General features: G+C 44.9%; 1 protein-coding gene across 2 annotated transcripts; it reads right to left on the minus strand.

Annotated features, from left to right (window-relative positions):
- Positions 1-400: 400 nt before the first annotated feature.
- LOC311136791 (E3 ubiquitin-protein ligase Siah1) lies at positions 401-20,835 on the minus strand. Of its 2 annotated transcripts, none has more exons than XM_084171072.1 (3): positions 20,661-20,835; positions 10,104-10,160; positions 401-2,480 (listed from the first exon to the last, which is right to left on the minus strand). In XM_084171072.1, the coding sequence occupies exons 2-3, from the start codon at positions 10,111-10,113 to the stop codon at positions 1,630-1,632; spliced, it is 861 nt and encodes a 286-aa protein (XP_084027198.1). In that variant the 5' UTR covers positions 10,114-10,160; positions 20,661-20,835; the 3' UTR covers positions 401-1,629. The 2 variants fall into 2 exon arrangements, with proteins under 2 accessions (XP_084027198.1, XP_084027197.1); XM_084171071.1 differs by lacking the exon at positions 20,661-20,835 and adding an exon at positions 15,629-16,529.
- Between the last annotated feature and the right edge of the window lie 1,740 nt (positions 20,836-22,575).

Below are 22,575 nucleotides of genomic sequence, written 5' to 3' on the forward strand. Positions count from 1 at the left end.
AGGGTCAGAGAAAGAGTGGTCTGTGTTCCCCAGTGGAGTGTAGCTGGCTGGGTGCCAAAGTCCCCGGGGCGTCCTGGGGGCCTCTGGTAATTATGGTCCTACAGTGCTAACTCTTCATTCACCAGGCCAGAACACAGACGCCCCAGCCTCCACCCCGTACAGGGCTGGATAGGACTGGGAAACACACACAACATACCATAATCAACAATGCACCCCACAGCATACACACAACCCTTTGTGATCAGCCGTGCACTCATGTATGTCTACATGAGCAAAGCCATCTGATGAGTATAATGTGCTAAACTAGGAGGATAATTGTGTGGTTGGAGTAAATCCCTACCAATAAATAATGCCGTTATTGCCTAGAGAAAAATCACAGGGATGGAGAAATTGCACAAGGTATGAAAAAGATAGATTTATTTAATGACAAAATAAAACAAAAAGCTAAATACAATTAAGAGATGGGGACCAGCAACAGTACTATGTATCCACAGAGATGTTTGGCTTTGCTTCGCCCACTGTCCTCACAAACAGAATTTAGACAAAGACGGACAAACGACGAGAGAAAACTAACTTACAAAATAAAATACATTGAAGTTTTCGAAAGAACGACACAATTGATCTACAAACACTGAAGATTAGCCACAAGGTTACAACAGCCTTTTTCATTCATTAAAAGTCATTACAAAAATGATAATTATGATAACAATCTCCATTTAATAATGACGATAATATTATAACTGTAGAAACTGTCCCCATTCCTGGGGTGTATTCATTACATCTTGCAACGGAAAACCATTTAAGAACCAAACAGAGCAAACGGAACGAAACTGGGAGGGACCTACCTGAATTTGTCCAATAGAAACTCTTGTTTTCGTTGTAAAACGTTTTGCAACAGACAAAATGTTTTGCAACAGAATTGGTGTAATGAATACACCCCTGGTCAGATATTCAGTGGTTTAGGCATAAACTGTTGGACTCCAGGGAGAGACCAAACTAGCTTATTCTCAGCCAATGTCCGTGCACACAGTACCAGGACCTTCTCTTCTCATCCAAGGAGGGGAAAAACAGAAGACAGAACTAAAAACCAAAACATCAATAAATGGAACTCAAAGAAAAGTTAATTTCACTTCGACTCAACTGAAATGCAATATATAAAAAATAAAAATATTTGCTGTTGTTTTTGATGCCTCACCCTCCCTCAAATTGATTCCACCCACTCCCAGTTTCCCACCATCTGTAACCCTTCTGCCAGCTTCCCTCTGCAAAGAAAGACCACAAACTGAGCTCCACCTGTTGAAGTGTTCACTCCATAGTGCTCTGGGTTGAATGGCATTGGTGGATTATTCTCAGAAAAACCTTTACTTTAATTATTGAACAAATATTGTAGTGAAGCCTAAAATGTAATCCCAGGGATAGAGTTCCATTGTTTGCATCAAGCTCTTACCAATCTGTGAACGTTCTAAATCACAATGTACAACAACAGGTTCCTTGGGACAGCTCTTATCCCCTCTCCAAACCCAGGTTTCCTGTAGAGTCTGAAATGTGTCTGAGTATGTGTGTGCAGGAGCGTGTGTGTGTGTGTGTGTGAGAGAAAGTGTGTGTTAGTGGCTGTCCACCTGACAGTCCTCAGCACATGGATATGGTGACGTTGATGCCCAGGTTTCCGTTCTCAGCGAACAGCTGCGCGATGGAGGTGTCAAACACCAGGCAGTCGCTGTTCATAATGGCCGTGGCAATGCCCTCGTGGATGGAGCGGGGCGTGGCCTCCCAGGTGAGCCGTCGCCGGTGCCCGTTGAGCTCCAGGCGGTAGGCAAAGTTCTCTGCCTGCTTCCGCGTGCCGATCAGCTGCACGATGGCAAAGAACTGCTGGTGGCCGTCGTACTTCTCCTGCTTCTCCAGGACCAGCATGAAGTGGAAACCGAAGCAGGACTGCATCATGACCCAGTCCACTGCCCCAGGCAGGTTAATGTCTGTAGCCAGGAACACGATGTCCTCGCCCTGCAGCGTAGTGATGGATTTGTGCTGGTGCATGAGGTGGGGCATGACCGCGTCCAACGAGCCCTGCCACTTACAGGAGGCCCCTGGGCAGGGGCAGGAGTACGGCCGGAACTCACACAGCTCCTCGTGCTCCGCCTTGTCTGTGTGGGGCAGCGTCACCTCGCAGCCTGACGACGCGTACTTGCAGGGGAACAGCACCGAGTTGGCCACCTTCTCCATGGCCAGGTTCCGGATGGAGCCCAGCGGGCCCCGGCAGGTGGGGCAGCAGGTGAGCTTGGGCCGGCAGTTGCTGCAGACCAGGTGGCCGCTCTGGCACTGCAGGATGGGGGGCAACACATAGTCGAAGCAGACAGGGCACTCAAACAGGCTGGCCAGGTCGCTGTTAGAGGCCGTAGTGCCGGACAGGGTGGGGACGCGCTGGGAGGGGGCGCATTTGGAGGTTCCTGTGGGCAGCGCTGTGGCGGTCTGGCGACTCATTTCTGTTGAGGAACACAGGGAGAACACAGGGGTTAGAGAGATGCACTGGGAGAATAACTGAACTAGACATTTGGTGAGAAGACCGTAGAATAGGTGATAGCAGTGGGAGAATGTGTGAAAAATGTATGCACTCACTAACTGTAAGTCGCTATGGATAAGAGCTTCTGCTAAATGACTAAAATGTAACAGTCTTCATGAGAGGCTTGACCAATCCTCTCAAACAACTGTCATGGTTCATTCACCTGCACAAAGGTCATGTAGGCGATATGTTATAAACTACAAATGTTGACTGAAGCATGTCATGTTACAATTTCAAAGGAATGTGTTTTGTGTAGAACAATTTGATGATCTAGAAGAGGGGTAAATCTTACCCTACGAGGTACAGACTACTGCCCGGACTACTGCTGGTTCTGTTCTACCTTATAATTATTTGCACCGACCTGGTGTCCCAGGTCTAAATCAGTCCCTTATTAGAGGGGAAGAATAAAAAATAAATAAAAAAGCAGTGGAACTGGCTTTGAGGTCCAGATTGGAAAGATTGTAACATCATGCGTTATTTTCATGTGATTACTTTTAATGTGTACAGGTAGTTTACTGACAGCTGCCTTCAATTCAAAGAGGAAGAGAGGGTAAACAGTTACACAGTGAAGAGGACAGTCTAAACAGGTTGAAGAGAATCATTAAACAACAAAACAGAGAAGGGCACATAAAGTACATACGGCATATAGATCACATGGACTACGATCAATGAACACCAGACTAATAATGGAGATAGCTGTAGCAGAGAGGCAGACAGAGACATGCGCTAGATTTCATCGTCTCTATGCATAGCCGCCTGCCATGTAAATTAACAAAGAGATAGGCCTCAGGACCTCTAAGGAGATGTGTATTCACTGACAGTCATGTTCCTCTCCCAGCACAGCCGCAGTACAGTGGGCCTGGCTGGGGCCTCAGGGCAGGCAGCCCTCTACACTGATGAGCCTCTCCCCTCCCTCTCTCCAAGGTTCAGCCTGGAGGCTCTGTGACACGCCTATCTGTCAATTTTCTCTGATAAAGCCTGACCAGCGCAGGGCAAGCAGACAGCTTGGAGGGGCTATTTTGGGCTCGGGAGAGCAACACAGATTTTAATGGTCGCATAAAAAACTAAACGATTCCAGATGGCAAAGTCGACTGGGATGGATGTGAGAGCAGAGCAGAGGGCTAGCTTGCTTCCTGTCATCTGTTCCCATGGCAACAGTCTGTGGTTGAGGGCTTTGTGGATGGGACGGCCCATCGAGGGGAATGGAGGGAGGGATGGATTTTCCCTGGGCCTGGGCTGCCTGGCAGGAGCTGGGTGTGACCCACTCCTGGCCCTTCTGCTGCTGCTGTTGCTTTATATAACCCAAAGCCACAGTACATTGTACAGCTCAGAGACTGGGAGGCAGGCAGGAAGACAGCCATGATGGGGGCACTATGGTCCAGCCAAAAAATACATGGGAAATAGAGGAAGTTCACTGATACTGTCGGAAGCACAGAAAGGGAGAGTGGAGGAGAGGAGCAGACTGGGCAGCTGGTCTGTGGTGTTGGTGTCATTGAGGCTGCCTGTAAACACATCTGCTCTGATAAAGCTCTACCTATTTATAGGCCTCTTAGCGAGCAGCTCTGGACACACAAGCAACAACTGTGGACCAAATTAGCACAGAACAACAGGGCCAAGACTAGCCGATCAAAATAAATAAAATGAGCTTGACGTGTAGGAGCTAAGAACGCTGCTTGTTCAGATGGCACAGTTGCACTTGGTGGCTGCAGTCTGGTGCTTGCTATCTGGGATTCTTGTGATGTCCCTACCCCATTAAGTTGACGTTTAAAATGGTTATGGTAAGGGTAGGGCTCTACAGTTTTACTCACATATGCGCTTAAATATTTTGAGTGCGACCTGGAATGTTTATTTAGGAGCACCAGTGCGGCAAAATAATTATAGTGATAATTGTTGCAATGATTACATCACTGTACCGCAGCCTGAGTGCCATGGAGAATACACTAGGCCCAGATTCATGACCGTCATGCTTGCACCATTACTACAAAGAAAACGGCTTGTCACCTCCAATATTTTTCTTCGTGCTCCTACATTTTTAAACACGTGCTCATTGTAAAAAAAGGTCAGCGTAAAGCCCTGGGTTAGAGTTAGGGTTAAAGAGAAACTTAGGGATTTTGGCAATCAAGCCCTTTATCTACTTCTCCAGAGTCAGATGAACTTGTGAATACCATTTTCTATGCTAGCAGATACCCATATAATTCCAGTCATTCTGGACACAGAGACATACAAATGGTATCCACAAGTTAATCTGACTGGGAAAGTAGATAAAAGGCCTCATTGCCAAAATCCCGAAGTATCCCTTTAAGGTTAGGGACGTCCCAAGGATCCCTGATAGCGCTAACCCTGGGCTGTTCGTCTCTGTGTGAGGTACAGTATATATGTGGGCGTTGGTGAGCCCTTTAGCAGGAAGTCTGCAGTGACGGCAACAGAGTGTGTGTGTGTTGCTTCTGCAGCCTGCGTGTGGGCAGTGCTGTGCTCCAGTGCAGCAGGGAGGGAGATGCAGACTGCTCTTTAGTTTAGTCGGTCTACTGGAGGCATCGGCACCAGCAACCTACTCTACACCCTCATCCCAGAGTCTCTCTGCCTGCTGCTTGGCCCTCCTGGATGCAGGCAGCCATGGGACTGGTGCCATAATGAGCATAAACAACACTGCTCTGAGAGTACGCTCGTTGGTGTGCCTGCAGTGATGATCATAGGAGCAATAGGCTACATGAGTGTTTCCCCTACTGAAGAGAAGTTGTTTATGATTTAGAACCAGGGTGTACAGGCCAGGGTGAGGGAGCAGGTGAGCTGAGGTTACTGCAGAGATCAAATCAAAGCAGTTTTGTCATTAATAGTGGAAATTATCCCAAGGCTTAACAGCCCATTGAACACACGAAACAGCCAGGTCTTGTGCCTCATTAAAATCAAGTCTCTAGAGAACCATTTGACATCATAACAGTGCTTGACTTGGGCAGGAGTTCACCGGAGCTGAATACCGGCACCTCAAATGTTCTACTGCTTGAGCTTATAGAATATTAGCGCAAAAGTATTGTGGAGCTCCTGCACCTAAATATAAACAGTACCGGCATGTAGACTGGCAGTTAGGAGTGTTGGGCCAGTAACTGAAAGGTTGCTGGATCGCATTCCGAGCCGACAACGTAAAAATCTGTCGTTCTGCCCTTGAGCAAGGCAATAAACCCTAATTGCTCCAGGGTCTCCATCAATAATGGCTGATCTCCTGGCTGTGACTTCACTCTCCCAGGGTGTATCAGGGGGAGTGGGAATTGCTAATAACATTTCCATTTCACACCTGTACAGGTTACCCACTTGTACATACAGTGAAACAGAACTATATAAGCCCCCTCTAATTATTATTTTATTATGGTTAAGATGGAAGAGAATGACTTTTACTGGAAAGAGGCGGAGGTATGTAATCTCAGTGGAGTAGGCTACCATAAAGCTATTAGAGACCTCAGGCTCTGGTAGGACTGGGTGAGCAGTCAGACCTGTATGTGTCAACTGTGGTCAGTGTCCAAGGATGGGCTGACTTGTGGTGCTGTGCTAGTGGAAACTCTAGAGGCCATGTCTTCACACTGGAAACACAGGAAGTTGTACCTGAATCACTTCAAGAGATCCAGTTGAAGTCGGAAGTTTACATACACTTAGGTTGGAGTCATTAAAACTCGTTTTTCAACCACTCCACACATTTCTTGTTAACAAACTATAGTTTTGGCAAGTTGTTTAGGACATCTACTTTGTGCATGACACAAGTAATTTTTCCAACAATTGTTTACAGACAGATTATTTCACTTATAATTCACTGTATCACAATTCCAGTGGGTCAGAAGTCTACATACACCAAGTTGACTGTGCCGTTAAACATCTTGGAAAATTCCAGAAAATGATCTCATGGCTTTAGAAGCTTCTGATAGGCTAATTTACATCATTTGAGTCAATTGGAGGTGTACCTGTGGATGTATTTCAAAGCCTACCTTCAAACTCAGTGCCTCTTTGCTTGACAACATGGGAAAATCAAAAGAAATCAGCCAAGCCCTAAGAAAAAGATTGTAGACCTCCACAAGTCCGGTTCATCCTTGGGAGCAATTTCCAAATGCCTGAAGGTACCACGTTCATCTGTACAAATAATAGTACGCAAGTATAAACACCATGGGACCACGCAGCCGTCATACCGCTCAGAAAGGAGACGCATTCTGTCTCCTAGAGATTAACGTACTTTGTGCGAAAAGTGCAAATCAATCCCAGAACAACAGCAAAGGACCTTATGAAGATGCTGGAGGAAACAGTTACAAAAGTGTCTATATCCACAGTAAAACGAGTCCTATATCGACATAACTTGAAAGGCCGCTCAGCAAGGAAGAAGCCACTGCTCCAAAACCGCCATAAAAAAAGCCAGACTACGGTTTGCAACTGCACATTGGGACAAAGATTGTACTTTTTGGAGAAATGTCCCCATCCCAACCGTGAAGCGCGGGGGTGGCAGCATCATACTGTGGGGGTGCTTTGCTGCAGGAGGGACTGGTACACTTCACAAAATAGATGGCATCATGAGGAAGGAAAATTATGTGGATATATTGAAGCAACATCTCAAGACATCAGTCAGGAAGTTAAAGCTTGGTCGCAAATGGGTCTTCCAAATGGACAATGACCCCAAGCATACTTCCAAAGTTGTGGCAAAATGGCTTAAGGACAACAAAGTCAAGGTATTGGAGTGGCCATCACAAAGCCCTGACCTCAATCCTATAGAAAATGTGTGGGCAGAACTGAAAAAGTGTGCGCGAGCAAGGAGGCCTACAAACCTGACTCAGTTACACCAGCTCTGTCAGGGGGAATGGGCCAACATTGACCCAACTTATTGTGGGAAGCTTGTGGAAGGCTACCTGAAACTTTTGGCCCAAGTTAAACAATTTAAAGGCAATGCTACCAAATACTAATTGAGTGTATGTAAACTTCTGACCCACTGGGAATGTGATGAAAGAAATAAAAGCTGAAAATCATTCTCTACTATTATTCTGACATTTCACATTCTTAAAATAAAAGTGGTGATCCTAACTGACCTAAAAACAGGGAATTTTTACTAGAATTAAATGTCAGGAATTGTGAAAAACTGAGTTTAAATGTATTTGGCTAAGGTGTATGTAAACATCTGACTTACATTTTAGTCATTTAGCAGACGCTCTTATCGAGAGCGACTTACAGTTAGTGAGTGCATACATTTTATAGTGTTTCCCCCTAGGATTTTTTTATAGCAGCGGTGGCAGGGGCTGGAGAGTGGTAGTGGGCTTGCTTGTGGCACGGCTTTAGAGGCAGTAGAGCCAATTTTGCTGTTTTAAAGCCAATTTCCTGCAATTCTACACATTTTGGCATGGTTATGCAGTGTTCTTATGCCACCCAAGCGACTCAAACGTTAAAAAAACACATCTAAATATGGGGGCCCCATGCCATGACAGTTTGGGAATTGTTGATTCTTCCTGACAGTCTAGTTTTTATTTAGGTGATTGTTAGTTCTCAAAGATCCTCTGACTGAAATTGTTATATATATACACACACACACACACAGTGGGGAACAAAAGTATTTAGTCAGCAACCAATTGTGCAAGTTCTCCCACTTAAAAAGATGACAGAGGCCTGTAATTTTCATCATAGGTACACGTCAACTATGACAGACAAAATGAGAAAAAAAAAATCCAGAAAATCACATTGTAGGATTTTTTATGAACTTATTTGCAAATTAAGGTGGAAAATAAGTATTTGGTCAATTACAAAAGTTTCTCAATACTTTGTTATATACCCTTTGTTGGCAATGACACAGGTCAAACGTTTTCTGTAAGTCTTCACTAGGTTTTCACACACTGTTGCTGGTATTTTGGCCCATTCCTCCATGCAGATCTCCTCTAGAGCAGTGATGTTTTGGGTGCTGTCGCTGGGCAACACAGACTTTCAACTCCCTCCAAAGATTTTCTATGGGGTTGAGATCTGGAGACTGGCTAGGCCACTCCAGGACCTTGAAATGCTTCTTACGAAGCCACTCTTTCGTTGCCCGGGCGGTGTGTTTGGGATCATTGTCATGCTGAAAGACCCAGCCACGTTTCATCTTCAATGCCCTTGCTGATGGAAGGAGGTTTTCACTCAAAATCTCACGATACATGGCCCCATTCATTCTTTCCTTTACACGGATCAGTCGTCCTGGTCCCTTTGCAGAAAAACAGCCCCAAAGCATGATGTTTCCACCCCCATGCTTCACAGTAGGTATGGTGTTCTTTGGATGCAACTCAGCATTCTTTGTCCTCCAAACACGACGAGTTGAGTTTTTACCAAAAAGTTCTATTTTGGTTTCATCTGACCATATGACATTCTCCCAATCCTCTTCTGGATCATCCAAATGCACTCTAGCAAACTTCAGACGGGCCTGGACATGTACTGGCTTAAGCAGGGGGACACGTCTGGCACTGCAGGATTTGAGTCCCTGGCGGCGTAGTGTGTTACTGGTGGTAGGCTTTGTCACTTTGGTCCCAGATCTCTGCAGGTCATTCACTAGGTCCCCCCGTGTGGTTCTGGGATTTTTGCTCACCGTTCTTGTGATCATTTTGACCCCACGGGGTGAGATCTTGCGTGGAGCCCCAGATCGAGGGAGATTATCAGTGGTCTTGTATGTCTTCCATTTCCTAATAATTGCTCCCACAGTTGATTTCTTCAAACCAAGCTGCTTACCTATTGCAGATTCAGTCTTCCCAGCCTGGTGCAGGTCTACAATTTTGTTTCTGGTGTCCTTTGACAGCTCTTTGGTCTTGGCCATAGTGGAGTTTGGAGTGTGACTGTTTGAGGTTGTGGACAGGTGTCTTTTATACTGATAACAAGTTCAAACAGGTGCCATTAATACAGGTAACGAGTGGAGGACAGAGGAGCCTCTTAAAGAATAAGTTACAGGTCTGTGAGAGCCAGAAATCTTGCTTGTTTGTAGGTGACCAAATACTTATTTTCCACCATAATTTGCAAATAAATTCATAAAAAATCCTACAATGTGATTTTCTGGATTTCTTTTTCTCATTTTGTCTGTCATAGTTGACGTGTACCTATGATGAAAATTACAGGTCTCTCATCTTTTTAAGTGGGAGAACTTGCACAATTGGTGGTTGACTAAATACTTTTTTCCCCCACTGTAGCTCCATTATATTTACTACATTCTTTGTATTTCTGGTTTTAGTCTTTTAAGTTTACACTGAAAACTTTTTAATCCCCCTTTTTTGCACGATGGAGAGTTGATGATTACTAAACCAGCTCAAGGTTGTGGCCTCTCCTACCATTCACACTCACTGGGCCTTCATTAGATGACCTCTACATTGTGGACCCCAGGAAGAGTAGCTGCTGCTTTCACAACAGCTAATGAGGATCCTAATAAAATACCAGTCCCCCAAACACCTCCCCTGTTTTACCAACCAAGCCACTTTCCCTGCGTTAACCCAAAAACACAGCTCTCTCACGCACAAATCTCACTCACAACGACACAAATGGACACACACGGATACACGAGAAATAAAATGTTGCTTGCCTTCGTCCATAAGATTCCCAAATAAGGCTTTCTTCTTCTCTTGAAATGTGGGGACCTCTGAAAGGGGAGAGAGAAAATAGGAGGTTAACTAGTGGAGTAAAAGCAAGACAGGAAATACAGTCAAATGGAGCTGAGGTCTCCATAGAAACACACCAATCAGCATCACTGCAGTCTCAGTTCTGTGAAGGCCCATATGCCCACCTTCTGTTCTCTGCTAGGCAACCACTCAGAGCTGGTCATGGTCAACAGTTCTAGCTATAGTATACACTGAAGTTGGACATGTGTTGGGGACTCTGACCTGCTCAAACTTCAGCCAATACAAATGCAGTGTTGTTAACCAGTGAGCTGTGGAAAGAAAATGTCATGTCTACAGCACTTTTCTCTGAGACAAGTGCTAATACTGAGAGCTCTTGGCCCATCACATAATCTGCTGAAAAACCACAGCTTCCATCATGCAATGGGTTAACAACAACACTAATGCAAAGTACATTACATGAAGCATCGATTTCCCCCTTCAGTCTTTTTCATCAGAACCTTTAAATATTTAAGAATGACCTTCAGATGGAACAGAGCCGCTTACGTTTTACAAGTGTTTTTACAATGTTATCACTCACTGTCCACTAGCATTTAGGCATGCTATCACATTACAACAACTAGACCTTGCTACAACATCCTCGCTAACTGACACTAACATAGAAATTACTTTACAAAATCAGAAAAAAACTGATTGACAGGGATGCAAACTGGTAAGGGCCCAAAAGGTGACAAACCAAATGTGCATGGAAACACGAGATACAATCTTGTGTGAAGTGAAAGAAAATGTGTCTATTTTCCGAGAATAACAAGTACATAATACACATTTGATTAATCGCAATAACCAGAGAAAAGTGTCCTGGTAGGGGGAGTTGGGGTCTTTGGTCTGGGTTTAAGGTTTATCATGAAATGTTATGATAATCTCTGTCTCCCCAGACAGGAAAACATTACATTTACATCATTTAGCAGACGCTCTTATCCAGAGCGACTTACAAATTGGTGCATTCACCTTATGATAGCCAGTGGGACAACCACTTTACAATTTTTAAAATATACATTTTTCTAATTTGTTAATATTTTATTTTTAGAGTATATTTGTACTTTTCATTTGTTATATATATATATATATATATATATATACACTTTTTCCCCCCTCGTTTTTTTATTTTATTTTGTATTTTTTATATATAATTTGTATTATTTACTCTTTTTTTTTTTTTTTATCTCCCCCCCCTTTTTTTTGTGGGGGTGGGGTAGGGGGGTGTAGAAGGATTACTTTTATACTATCCCAGGTATTCCTTAAAGAGGTAAGGTTTCAAGTGTCTCCGGAAGGTAGTCAGTGACTCCGCTGTCCTGGCGTCGTGAGGGAGCTTGTTCCACAATTGGGGTGCCAGAGCAGCGAACAGTTTTGACTGGGCTGTGCGGGAACTGTGCTTCCGCAGAGGTAGGGGGACCAGCAGGCCAGAGGTGGATGAACACAATGCCCTTGTTTGGGTGTAGGGACTGATCAGAGCCTGAAGGTAAGGAGGTGCCGTTCTCCTCACAGCTCCGTAGGGAAGCACCATGGTCTTGTAGCAGATGCAAGCTTCAACTGGAAGCCAGTGGAGTGTGCGGAGGAGCGGGGTGACGTGAGAGAACTTTGGAAGGTTGAACACCAGACGGGCTGCAGCGTTCTGGATGAGTTGTAGGGGTTTAATGGCACAGGCAGGGAGCCCAGCCAACAGCGAGTTGCAGTAATCCAGACGGGAGATGACAAGTGCCTGGATTAGGACCTGTGCCGCTTCCTGTACAAGGTAGGGTCGTACTCTGCGAATGTTGTAGAGCATGAACCTACAGGATCGGGCCACCGCTTTGATGTTAGCGGAGAACGACAGGGTGTTGTCCAGGGTCACGCCAAGGTTCTTTGCACTCTGGGAGGAGGACACAACGGAATTGTCAACCGTGATGGTGAGATCATGGAGCGGGCAGTCCTTCCCCGGGAGGAAGAGCAGCTCCGTCTTGCCGAGGTTCAGCTTGAGGTGGTGATCCGACATCCACACTGATATGTCTGCCAGACATGCAGAGATGCGATTAGCCACCTGGTTATCAGAAGGGGGAAAGGAGAAAATGAATTGTGTGTCGTCTGCGTAGCAATGATAGGAGAGACCATGTGAGGATATGACAGAGACAAGTGACTTGGTGTCTAGAGAGAATAGGAGAGGGCCTAGAACTGAGCCCTGGGGGACACCAGAGGTGAGAGCACGTGGTGCGGAGACAGATTCTCGCCACGCCACCTGGTAGGAGCGACCTGTCAGGTAGGACGCAATCCAAGAGTGAGCCGCGCCGGAGATGCCCAACTCGGAGAGGGTGGAGAGGAGGATCTGATGGTTCACAGTATCAAAGGCAGCAGATAGGTCTAGAAGGATGAGAGCAGAGGAGAGAGAGTTAGCTTTAGCAGTGCGGAGAGCCTCCGTGACACAGAGAAGAGCAGTCTCAGTTGAATGACCAGTCTTGAAACCTGACTGGTTTGGATCAAGAAGGTCATTCTGAGAGCGATAGCAGGAGAGTTGGCTATAGACGGCACGCTCAAGAGTTTGAGAGAAAAGAAAGAAGGGATACTGGTCTGTAGTTGTTGACATCAGAGGGATCGAGTGTAGGTTTTTTGAGGAGGGGTGCAACTCTCGCTTTCTTGAAGATGGAAGGGACATAGCCAGCGGACAAGGATGAGTTGATGAGCGAGGTGAGGTAAGGGAGAAGGTCTCCGGAAATGGTCTGGAGAAGAGAGGAGGGGATAGGGTCAAGCGGGCAGGCTGTTGGGCGGCCGGCCGTCACAAGTCACAAGATTTCATCTGGAGAGAGAGGGGAGAAAGAAGTCAAAGCATAGGGTAGGGCAGTGTGAGCAGGACCAGCGGTGTCATTTGACTTAACAAACGAGGATCGGATGTCATCAACCTTCTTTTCAAAATGGTTGACGAAGTCATCCACAGAGAGGGAGGAGGGAGGGGGAGGAGGAGGAGGATTCAGCAGGGAGGAGAAGGTGGCAAAGAGCTTCCTAGGGTTAGAGGCAGAGGCTTGAAATGTAGAGTGGTAGAAAGTGGCTTTAACAGCAGAAACAGAGGAAGAGAATGTAGAGGGAGTGAAAAGATGACAGGTCCGCAGGGAGTCTAGTTTTCCTCCATTTCCACTCGGCTGCCTGGAGCCCTCTTCTGTGAGCTCGCAATGAGTCGTCAAGCCACGGAGCAGGAGGGGAGGACCGAGCCGGCAGGGAGGATAGGGGACATAGAGAGTCAAAAGATGCAGAAAGGGAGGAGAGGAGGGTTGAGGAGGCAGAATGATTTAGCAGAGGGAAGAGATGATAGGATGGAAGAGGAGAGAGTAGCGGGAGAGAGAGAGCGAAGGTTGCGATGGCACATTACCATCTGAGTAGGGGCAGAGTGAGTAGTGTTGGAGGAGAGCGAGAGAAAAGGATAGAAAGTAGTGGTCGGAGACTTGGAGGGGAGTTGCAGTGAGATTAGTAGAAGAACAGCATCTAGTAAAGATGAGGTCAAGCGTATTGAGAGGGTCAAAAGAGGAAAGGAGTGGAAAGAAGGAGTCAGAGAGAAATGAGTCAAAGGCAAACGTAGGTTAAAGTCACCCAGAACTGTGAGGGGTGAGCCATCCTCAGGAAAGGAACTTATCAAGGCGTCAAGCTCATTGATTAACTCTCCAAGGGAACCTGTAGGGCGATAAATGACAAGGATGTTAAGCTTGAATGGGTTAGTGACTGTGACAGCATGGAATTCAAATGAGGAGATAGACAGATGGGGTCAGGGGAAAAAGAGAGAATGTCCACTTGGGAGGGATGAGGATTCCTGTGCCACCGCCGTGCTGACCAGATGCTCTCGGGGTATGCGAGAACACATGGTCAGACGAGGAAAGAGCAGTAGGAGTAGCAGTGTGTTCTGTGGTAATCCATGTTTCCGTCAGTGCCAAGAAGTCGATGGACTGGAGGGTGGCATAGCGCACTATGTAGATTTGCCCATTTCCGTTTTCTCGGTTCCGCTTTTCCAGCTTTTGGATTTTCACTGGATGTTCTAAGTCCACAACAATGCTTAAACCACACAGGGCATAGTTGCCCTATAAATCAAATGCGCACCAGCAAGAGACCATTGTATTAGGCTAGAGGTGTTTCTGTGGCGGTTCTTGAAGTAGTGTTTCATGTGATGAGAGAGTTTACAAATCAAATGCCCAGCCAATTGATACAAATCATGATATTCTGCCAGGTAGGCCTACTTTGCAGTAAACATTTCATTGGGAAGGTTTTTTGGGAAAGCCTTTAGAAATTACTGTTTAGGCATGCTAACTGGCTACACAACACATAGGCGCACAGAAATCAGGCATTACTTCTTCAGAAAGTTGCAGGAAATCCAGAGTCCAGAGCCTCAACCAATGATTGATGAGACAACCCCACCCCCAAAAAATGTTTTCCTTCGGATCTGCGCGATTCACGTGGATGCCGAAAAGTGACAAGTTTGCATCCCTGGATCGAGGTCCTGATTGTGGTCTTCTGTAGCTCAGTTGGTAGACTTGGTAGAGAATGGTGCTTGCAACACCAGGATAGTGGGTTCGATTCCCGGGACCACCCATACGCCGAATGTTTGCACGAATGACTAAGCCGCTTTGGATAAAAGCGTCTGTCAAATGGCATATATTATTATTGACCCAAATCTCTGCACCAAATTCATGTCAGATTTGTAGTTTTAACATCTGGCTACTCCGGTCTAACCCATTTGTTGAATCATGTCTTTGTGTGAGGGTAAAACTATGAATTCTCATCACTACCCCGTTAAAATATGACTTATTTAAGATGACAGCCGGTAAGGAGAACCAGAAATTAGTAGATGTAGGCTAAACCCAAAACAAAACACACTATCATGTGCATCAGCAGCCTCCACCATGCAGGCGTCTGGCTTTGAGTTAGTGTGACCTAGGAGAGGCGGGCGAGTCTCCGCCTGCCCTGCCTCCTTACTGTAAACTCCTGCTGCTGTTTACTACCAAACAGACACTGTCTGCCTGTGATCTGTGCCCTCCACACACACACACACACACCACTTTAAAGCAGTCCAATAAAGTGACGTAACGTCCAATGCCTGAACACAAACTGGGAGGGAGACAGAACGGGATTGTTGGCAACCATGACAATTGTTTGGTAGGTTTGTACAGTGTCAGAAAAACAAAACAATTTCTTCTCAACACAAACATGCCATTCTTTATTCTCCATTCATGTCCCGTCTCTCTCACGCTCCTGCATACACACACTCAATTAGAAATTAGGATCTGCAGTGCCTTACAGAAAACCAAAAAGCCAAATGTCGGGACAGAAGTGAACACCTGTAGGTATTTATGATGCCACAGTTGCACCCCAGGTATAGGTGGAGCAGGGGAAAGGGAAAACATTCCATTCTAACATTTTTCTCACAGAAAATTAGCAGGGGAGTATTTATGAGCCACTGTGTGCAAATAGGACTTCTTACCTTTGGGGTTGTTGGCTGTTCTAGCGGCTATGCATGTGAAGAGCTTGAGCACCCCCTTCCATGAGTTCACGGGCTGCACATTAGCACTGCCCGACATAGGGAGAGAGTGAGGGAACTCTTCATTGCGGTTTTTCCATAGAAACAAAACAGCCCATAACAGAGGGCCGCTCCTTTCCGGTCTCTCCCTCTCCCCCTTCTCTGGGTCTCTGCCTAAACCCCCATCTGAAAACACAGATGTACTACTTCCATCAGAGCCTGAGAGTCCAGGGACAGACACCTTGGAGGGCTGGAAGCCTCATACAGAGCCAGAGAGAGAACACACAGACAGACACACTCTGATCCAGGCGCTTCTTCTTTCCCCAGCACGGCAGAGAGAGCAGGAGGCTGGAGTCTTAAAAGCCAAAAATCCTCTTTAAAGTGCAGCCCAGGAAAAGGCCAAGGAAGGGTGGAGGAGCCGAGGGTGGGCCGAACAGAGACCAAAAAACACGTCGCTATAATTCAGGAATGTTACACAAGTATATCCAGCTCCCAGAGCCTAGCAGGCAGCTTGGGCAGCGGGCAGGCAGCCCAGCCAGGGAGAGAGGGAAAGAAAGGGAGAACATTGAAGAGGAAGCTAAGGAAACACTGGCAGTGTTTTTCTCCTTCTGTATCCTCTGGTTGATCCAGTCAGTCAAGAAGGCAGCTGCTCCAGGCAGAGAGAGAGGGGGAACTCCCAGGCAGGCAGCAGAGTGAAAGAGATCGAGAGTCCTGGATGAGCACCACAGAGCAGTCCCTCTAGAGGGCTCTACACAGTCTATGCAACGGAGCCGACTGAGGTTTGCTGCTGCTCCCTGTAGGCTAAGGGGTCCAATAGACTGGAGAGAGCATGCTCACATTCTCACTCTCCCCCACTCTCTCTCTCTCCTGAGGTGTGGGGCCCCTTCTCCTGGGCTCAGCCCTTCTCATATTACAGTCTGCCTGCTCTGGCAGCTCCACCTCCAGCATGGCTGACACCTTCCTTCCTGCCTCTCTGCTCCCTTCCTTCCTCTGACCACGTGGACTAGACAAAAGAGACTGGAGAGGGTAAGAGCCTGAAAACACAACTACTGTTAAATAAACTCTGACCTCTGACCCCATACCAGCCTCACAGTGGAGTGGACACCCCAAAACACAAAAAGGTCAGCGTATACATGACAAATGCACAGCGCGTTCAGAGTGGATACCAAAAACACCCCATTAATACCCTCTTAACAGAAACCCCACCATTACTTACATTTCCACTACTTGTGTACTAGAATGGTAAATGCTGTATCTAATCAAATCCTAAATAGACTTCCCATGAGTCATGGCCTGTCTGTGAGAGCAAAGTGAAAGTAAAACATCAGCACCATGGCCAAAGTTTTAGCAGCCCACAAAGTCCAGGTAAAAACCAAACATCCATAGTCACCATTTTTGACACAGGCTTATGGCTGTTTTTGAATAATTTGTTTATCCTCAGGCCTTTTGTCTCTCAATAATTCAGACCATCCAACTTAGACCATTAGCCAAAATAGGTTTCAGCAACAGGTATGATAGCATGACCTTACAAAAAGGTAGAACAGCAACGATACTTCTTCCATTCTATACAGACCTCATTACCAACATAACGATATTAACTAATAAACTGTCAATAGACTAGACAGATGATCCATTCACTGCCCTTTCCTCCCCTCCCTGATTAACATTTGAAGGCTATTACACAGACAGAGGTATTCCTACTAAAAGCAGCTGGATATTCTTTGGCATCCTGCAACAGACTGGTGAACAAAAGGTTACTCAAAGAGGCAGGCACCAGGCAGAGCATATAAAACAATAGCAGCAGCATGCAAAAGGGTAGCTCTTATGGTTGCTCTTAAAGTATAATGACTTAAAGCCACAGCTACAGTAATTTGGATATAGCCTACATCTTGATTTGGTAAGAACATGACAAAAAAAAACTTTGTCAAGCCTGTTGTTAGAAGAGGGCAGGGGGACTGAATTTCCATGAATGACAAGTGTCAACATTTACATCAAATCTGTAAACAGACACCTGCAAAGGGACAGAATGCATAGAACTCACAACCAGCAGGATGCAAAACAGGTTCCCCAGTGGAAATGTACCATGCGTCTACCACAAAGAACACACCTCGGCAACAATAAAGAGAAAGAGAGATGTAACACGTTGGCTGATAAAGGAATAGCAGTAAAGTCTGATCAGAAGACAGAGGGGCCTACTTTCACGCTTGAATGCATCCATGGAAACACCTTCCATGAAGGTTAAACAGTTGCAGTGACAACCCATTCCACCTCCTCATAAAACAAGCACATGCAATCATCCTACCATGGCAAAGAAAGCCCAATACACAACTCTCCTCCCCTCAAAATTGAAATAAAAAAAATAACTGAGGGGTATACTACAAAGCAGGATCAATGAGTTAGCCAGCTAACTTTGACAAACCAACCAGAAATAACATTTATTTTCTGGTTCATTAAGAAAGTTAAATGTAGATGTATTTTTGGTTGTTGAGTCAATTGGACCATGCCCATTTCAAGTTGATCTTTCCAAAAAAATACATCCTGCTTTGTAGTATACCCCTCAGTTATTTCTGAATATTTAGGCAAGTTAGCTGGCTAACTCATTGATCCTACTTTGTAGTATCCCTCTCTGGTCTAAGAGCAAGAATATCACAAGACTTGTTTTACTGACAGAGCAGGAAATACACTCCCCCACCACAAACATAGCCATTAGCCAAACACACATTAGTTTCAGGTTGGAGAAATTTACAAAAGATAGCATAGCCCTTGCCTAGCGCTCACATTTCAACTGCAAAAAAAGAAGCCTGCTTTGTGACACCCCTGTGCAAAAATAGTTTTGCTATATACAGAAGTTTGCTCATGGTGAGGTTAATCCCAGAAACAGAGGATTTATTCACTTAACATCCTGGTAGACAAGAGCAGCCTGGGCAGAGCATCCAAATCAGCCAGAACAGAACAGCATTATCAGAAGTAGCATGTGTTGCCATGGAGAAGGTATCTTGAGGGTTAGAATCTGAAGGCAGAAACACCCATCTTCAAACATCCATATACAGCCACGCTCCTCTGCAAAACTTAAAATGGAGAGAGAACTAAAGAGAGGCAGACAGAGAGCTAGTCAAGTGACTAGTCACGCTTTGTAAAGGATATAGAATTGCCTCACTGCCTGAGAGTCACCAAACTGGACCTCCCGCTGCTAGAGACACAGGGACCTCACTATCTGGGGTTTACCATGTTCGATTCACTATGCATGTACTGCTTGCTGCCAGCAAGTCAGGGAGTGACAAAGGACAGGCTACTACAGTCATGAACCAGGCAGTCAGCAATTTAATTTGATTAAAACCCATAACACACCATCAACATTGTCAGTCTTTGGTGAATTGTTTCTGTGCAACGCGACCAACAGAGCTCTGAAATGGTAGTCCTAAAACTAAGGTCACGCTTACGCTAAGTAAATCACACAAACATAAAAGGCCACGGTTCTCTGTTGTAGCTGTTAATGGACCGGAGATGGATGCATTGCATAATTACGTCCAGTCATGGCGAATCAGTAAAACAACTTGCAGAATTGTACCAACAAATCACGACATAGATACAAGAGCTAGCAGCTCGATTCGCAAACAGCTCATTAGAACGACCATTTTCCTTGCAAGTACGTTGCCATGTATGACTCGATAAAGTAGCCTTCGTTCCATTCTTCATTTTAGATTAAAAGCAGCAACCAGATAAGGCGCAAACCTGCAAATTGCTTTGTTTTGCGAGTGATGGTTACTAAACTAACCTTCCCCGCAATACTGAAGACGTGGGCACGTTCCAGAAAGTATTTTCAAGGAGCTGCTGTTGCACCTCGTTTGTGATGTTTGTAAAGATCAATTGTAAGTTAATCATCTACAGACGTCTTAATTTGATTATTTTTTATATGCATTTAAGTTGTAAAATGTGCTATAATTTCGAGTATTAGACTGGACAAATATTTAAGGAAAATAGGCTATATTCTGCATGATTTCATATAGAGCACAAGTATAACTGCATTAAATAATGTTGGAACTACAAAACATTATCTTACTACTATGAGTTGAAGACTTGTGAATGGAGAGACATGGATAAGGAATATAACATTTACAGAAATTATACTACACCTGCCACATCTGATTGCCACTAGCTCAGCTCGTCTACAATCAGGCTGGAACGCGCCCATTCATGTTAGCGTTTTACTGACAAATGCCATCGCTAACAGACATTTTCGACATTTAAAAACAGTCCATTAGAAAACACGTGGAAGGTTGCAAGGTATATTCAACTAACTAGCAATGGAGGCCCATATTCTATATGCAAAGATACTGAGACGATGTCATCCCCATTGCAAACGCTAGTTTGCGTACAACGTAAACAAATCAATGAAGCGTATTTGAATCGTTACCTAGCAGAAAAATAGATAACAAAACAGCAGAATTTTCACTTGCTGCGTAAATTTGCTAGCTAACGTTAGCTGACAAATTCGATAAATGGCATGACGAGTTGACAGCCAATTTTGGTATGGCATGGTCATGATGGGAGCAAGCTAACTAACGTTAGTGGCACGAGCGCGGCCTATCCGAATGTAGCCAAAGCTCGTTTTTATTATTATTAATGTTTTTGCCAAGGCTAGGTAGTAGTCAGCTAGCTAACAATAGCCAAATAGCTAACATTAAGTAACAGTTAGCTAACGTTAGGGCAGAGAGTTAGCTCCTGTAGCGATGTACAAGGCCTCCCGTGGTGAACGGAGTTATCACATATACCCAGTCACATACAGTAGCTATCTACACAGTAACGTTAGCTAGTTTACCAGCTATATTACCCAGCATATCTAACCAACGACGTCGAGTAATTTAGCTAACCAAGTTAGCTGAACTTGCTAGTAAGAAGATGGCTAGCTAAATTACTCTAACTACTTTAGCCTAGAAGCGGTGTTGTTTTTCGAGTACAACCCGGTAAAACATCCGCACTCATTTACACCCCTTACCTTGGATGAAATATCCTTTAAATCTTGTAGTTAGCTAGCCACCGCGACGTAATCCACAAGGGATCCCGCTCCAATTGTACCGTCCTTCACTCGTTAGCTACAATGTTTTCCACATTCGGCTGTACTAGAGAGACGAGACGCCCGTCGTCCTAGTACTCACCGGTCTCGGGACCACGCACAGTTGTTGAAATAGTTTCTCACGAGAGCGGCGCAAAGGAGCATGAATGCGCTACTGGTTGAAAGCGCTAATAGTTGTTGGTGGCGTCATGAGAAAACTCTACAGTATCCTAACAGTTGCAGCTAATATAGTATTCTGCTATATTTGTGTGCTTAATCAACCACACTCTGCATTTACTTGGGCTACTAAACCACTTATTCTCCTGTAATGGAACCACAGTAATTAAAAATGGAAAGTGGAAATTGAAAAAAGGCAGTAGGCCTATGCTGTCTGTATGTGTAGGTCCATGTGATACACTGTAATTAACGCCATAAAGCTTTTTCTTACCATTTCCTAAAATGTTTGTTCTTTTTCTTGCTGTCTACTTAAACGTTTGTGAATAATTAATATCAAGGGACCTGTCAAGTATTAATGAAACAGTGATACCTACCTTTACCTGCCATGTGCTCCTGCTTGGATACTATTACCAAGGATTTGTACAGGCTAATGTGATTCTCCATTACCCGTTACATGATAGGTACTGTTTGGCGTAGCCCAAGAATGTACTCTTAAGGAGTGTAGACGAGCCTACCGTTACTATTTAAGGTCCAAGGATCTTACAGTGCCTTCAGAAAGTATTCATACACCTTGACTTATTCCACATTTTGTTGTGTTACAACCTGAATTCAAAATGGATTAAATATATTTTTGACTCACCCCATCTACACACAATACCCCGTAAAGACAAAGTGAAAACATGTTTTTAAAAATGTTAGCACATTTCTTGAAAAATAAATACAGAAATATCTAATTTAATACAATCAGTCAATACATGTTAGAATCACCTTTTGCAGCTGTGAGTTTTTCTGGATAAGTCTCTAAGAGCCTTGCACACCTGGATTGTACAATATTTGCCCATTATTACATTTTAGTCATTTAGCAGACACTCTTATCCAGAGCGACTTACAGTTAGTGGGTGCATACATTATTATTTTATTTTTTTCATACTGGCCCCCCGTGGGAATCGAACCCACAACCCTGGCGTTGCAAACGCCATGCTCTACAAACTGAGCTACATCCCTGCCAGCCATTCCCTCCCCTACCCTGGACGACGCTGGGCCAATTGTGCGCCGCCCCATGGGTCTCCTGGTCACGGCCAGCTATGACAGAGCCTGGATATGAACCAGGATCTCTAGTGGCACAGCTAGCACTGCGATGCAGTGCCTTAGACCACTGCGCCACTTGGGAGATATTATTATTTTCTAAAATTCTTCAAGCTCTGTCAAGTTGGTTGTTGATCATTGCTAAACATCTATTTTCAAGTCTTGCCATAGATTTTCAAGCTGATTTAAGTCAAAACTTTAACTAGGCCACTCAGGAACATTCAATGTCGTCTTGGTAAACAACTCCAGTTTATATTTGGTCATGTGTTTTAGGTTATTGTCCTGCTGAAAGGTTAATTTGTCTCCCAGTGTCTGTTGGAAAGCAGACTGAACCAGGTTTTCCTCTAGGATTTTTCCTGTGCTTAGCTCTATTCCATTTATTTTTATCCTAAAAAACTCCCTAGTTCTTGCCGATGACAAGCATACCCGTAACATGATGCAGCCACCACCATGCTTGAAAATGTGAAAAGTGGTAGTCAGTGATGTGTTGTGTTGGATTTGCCCCAAGGACATAAAGTTAATTTATTTCCCAAATTCTTTGCAGTTTTACTTTATTGCAAACAGGACGCATATTTTTGAATATTTTTATTCTGTA

The sequence above is a fragment of the Coregonus lavaretus genome (assembly GCF_964263955.1).
Source record: "Coregonus lavaretus genome assembly, chromosome: 11".
Taxonomy (NCBI): domain Eukaryota; kingdom Metazoa; phylum Chordata; class Actinopteri; order Salmoniformes; family Salmonidae; genus Coregonus; species Coregonus lavaretus.

Bases quoted from the DNA above. Each gene is read 5' to 3' on its own strand.
- LOC311136791 (XM_084171071.1), bottom strand. From the start codon at position 15,725: ATGTCGGGCAGTGCTAATGTGCAGCCCGTGAACTCATGGAAGGGGGTG. The intron at 10,161-15,628 runs GTAAGAAGTCCT...CTCCCCTTTCAG, and splicing joins AACAGCCAACAACCCCAAAG to AGGTCCCCACATTTCAAGAG. The intron at 2,481-10,103 runs GCAAGCAACATT...GTTCCTCAACAG, and splicing joins TGGGAATCTTATGGACGAAG to AAATGAGTCGCCAGACCGCC.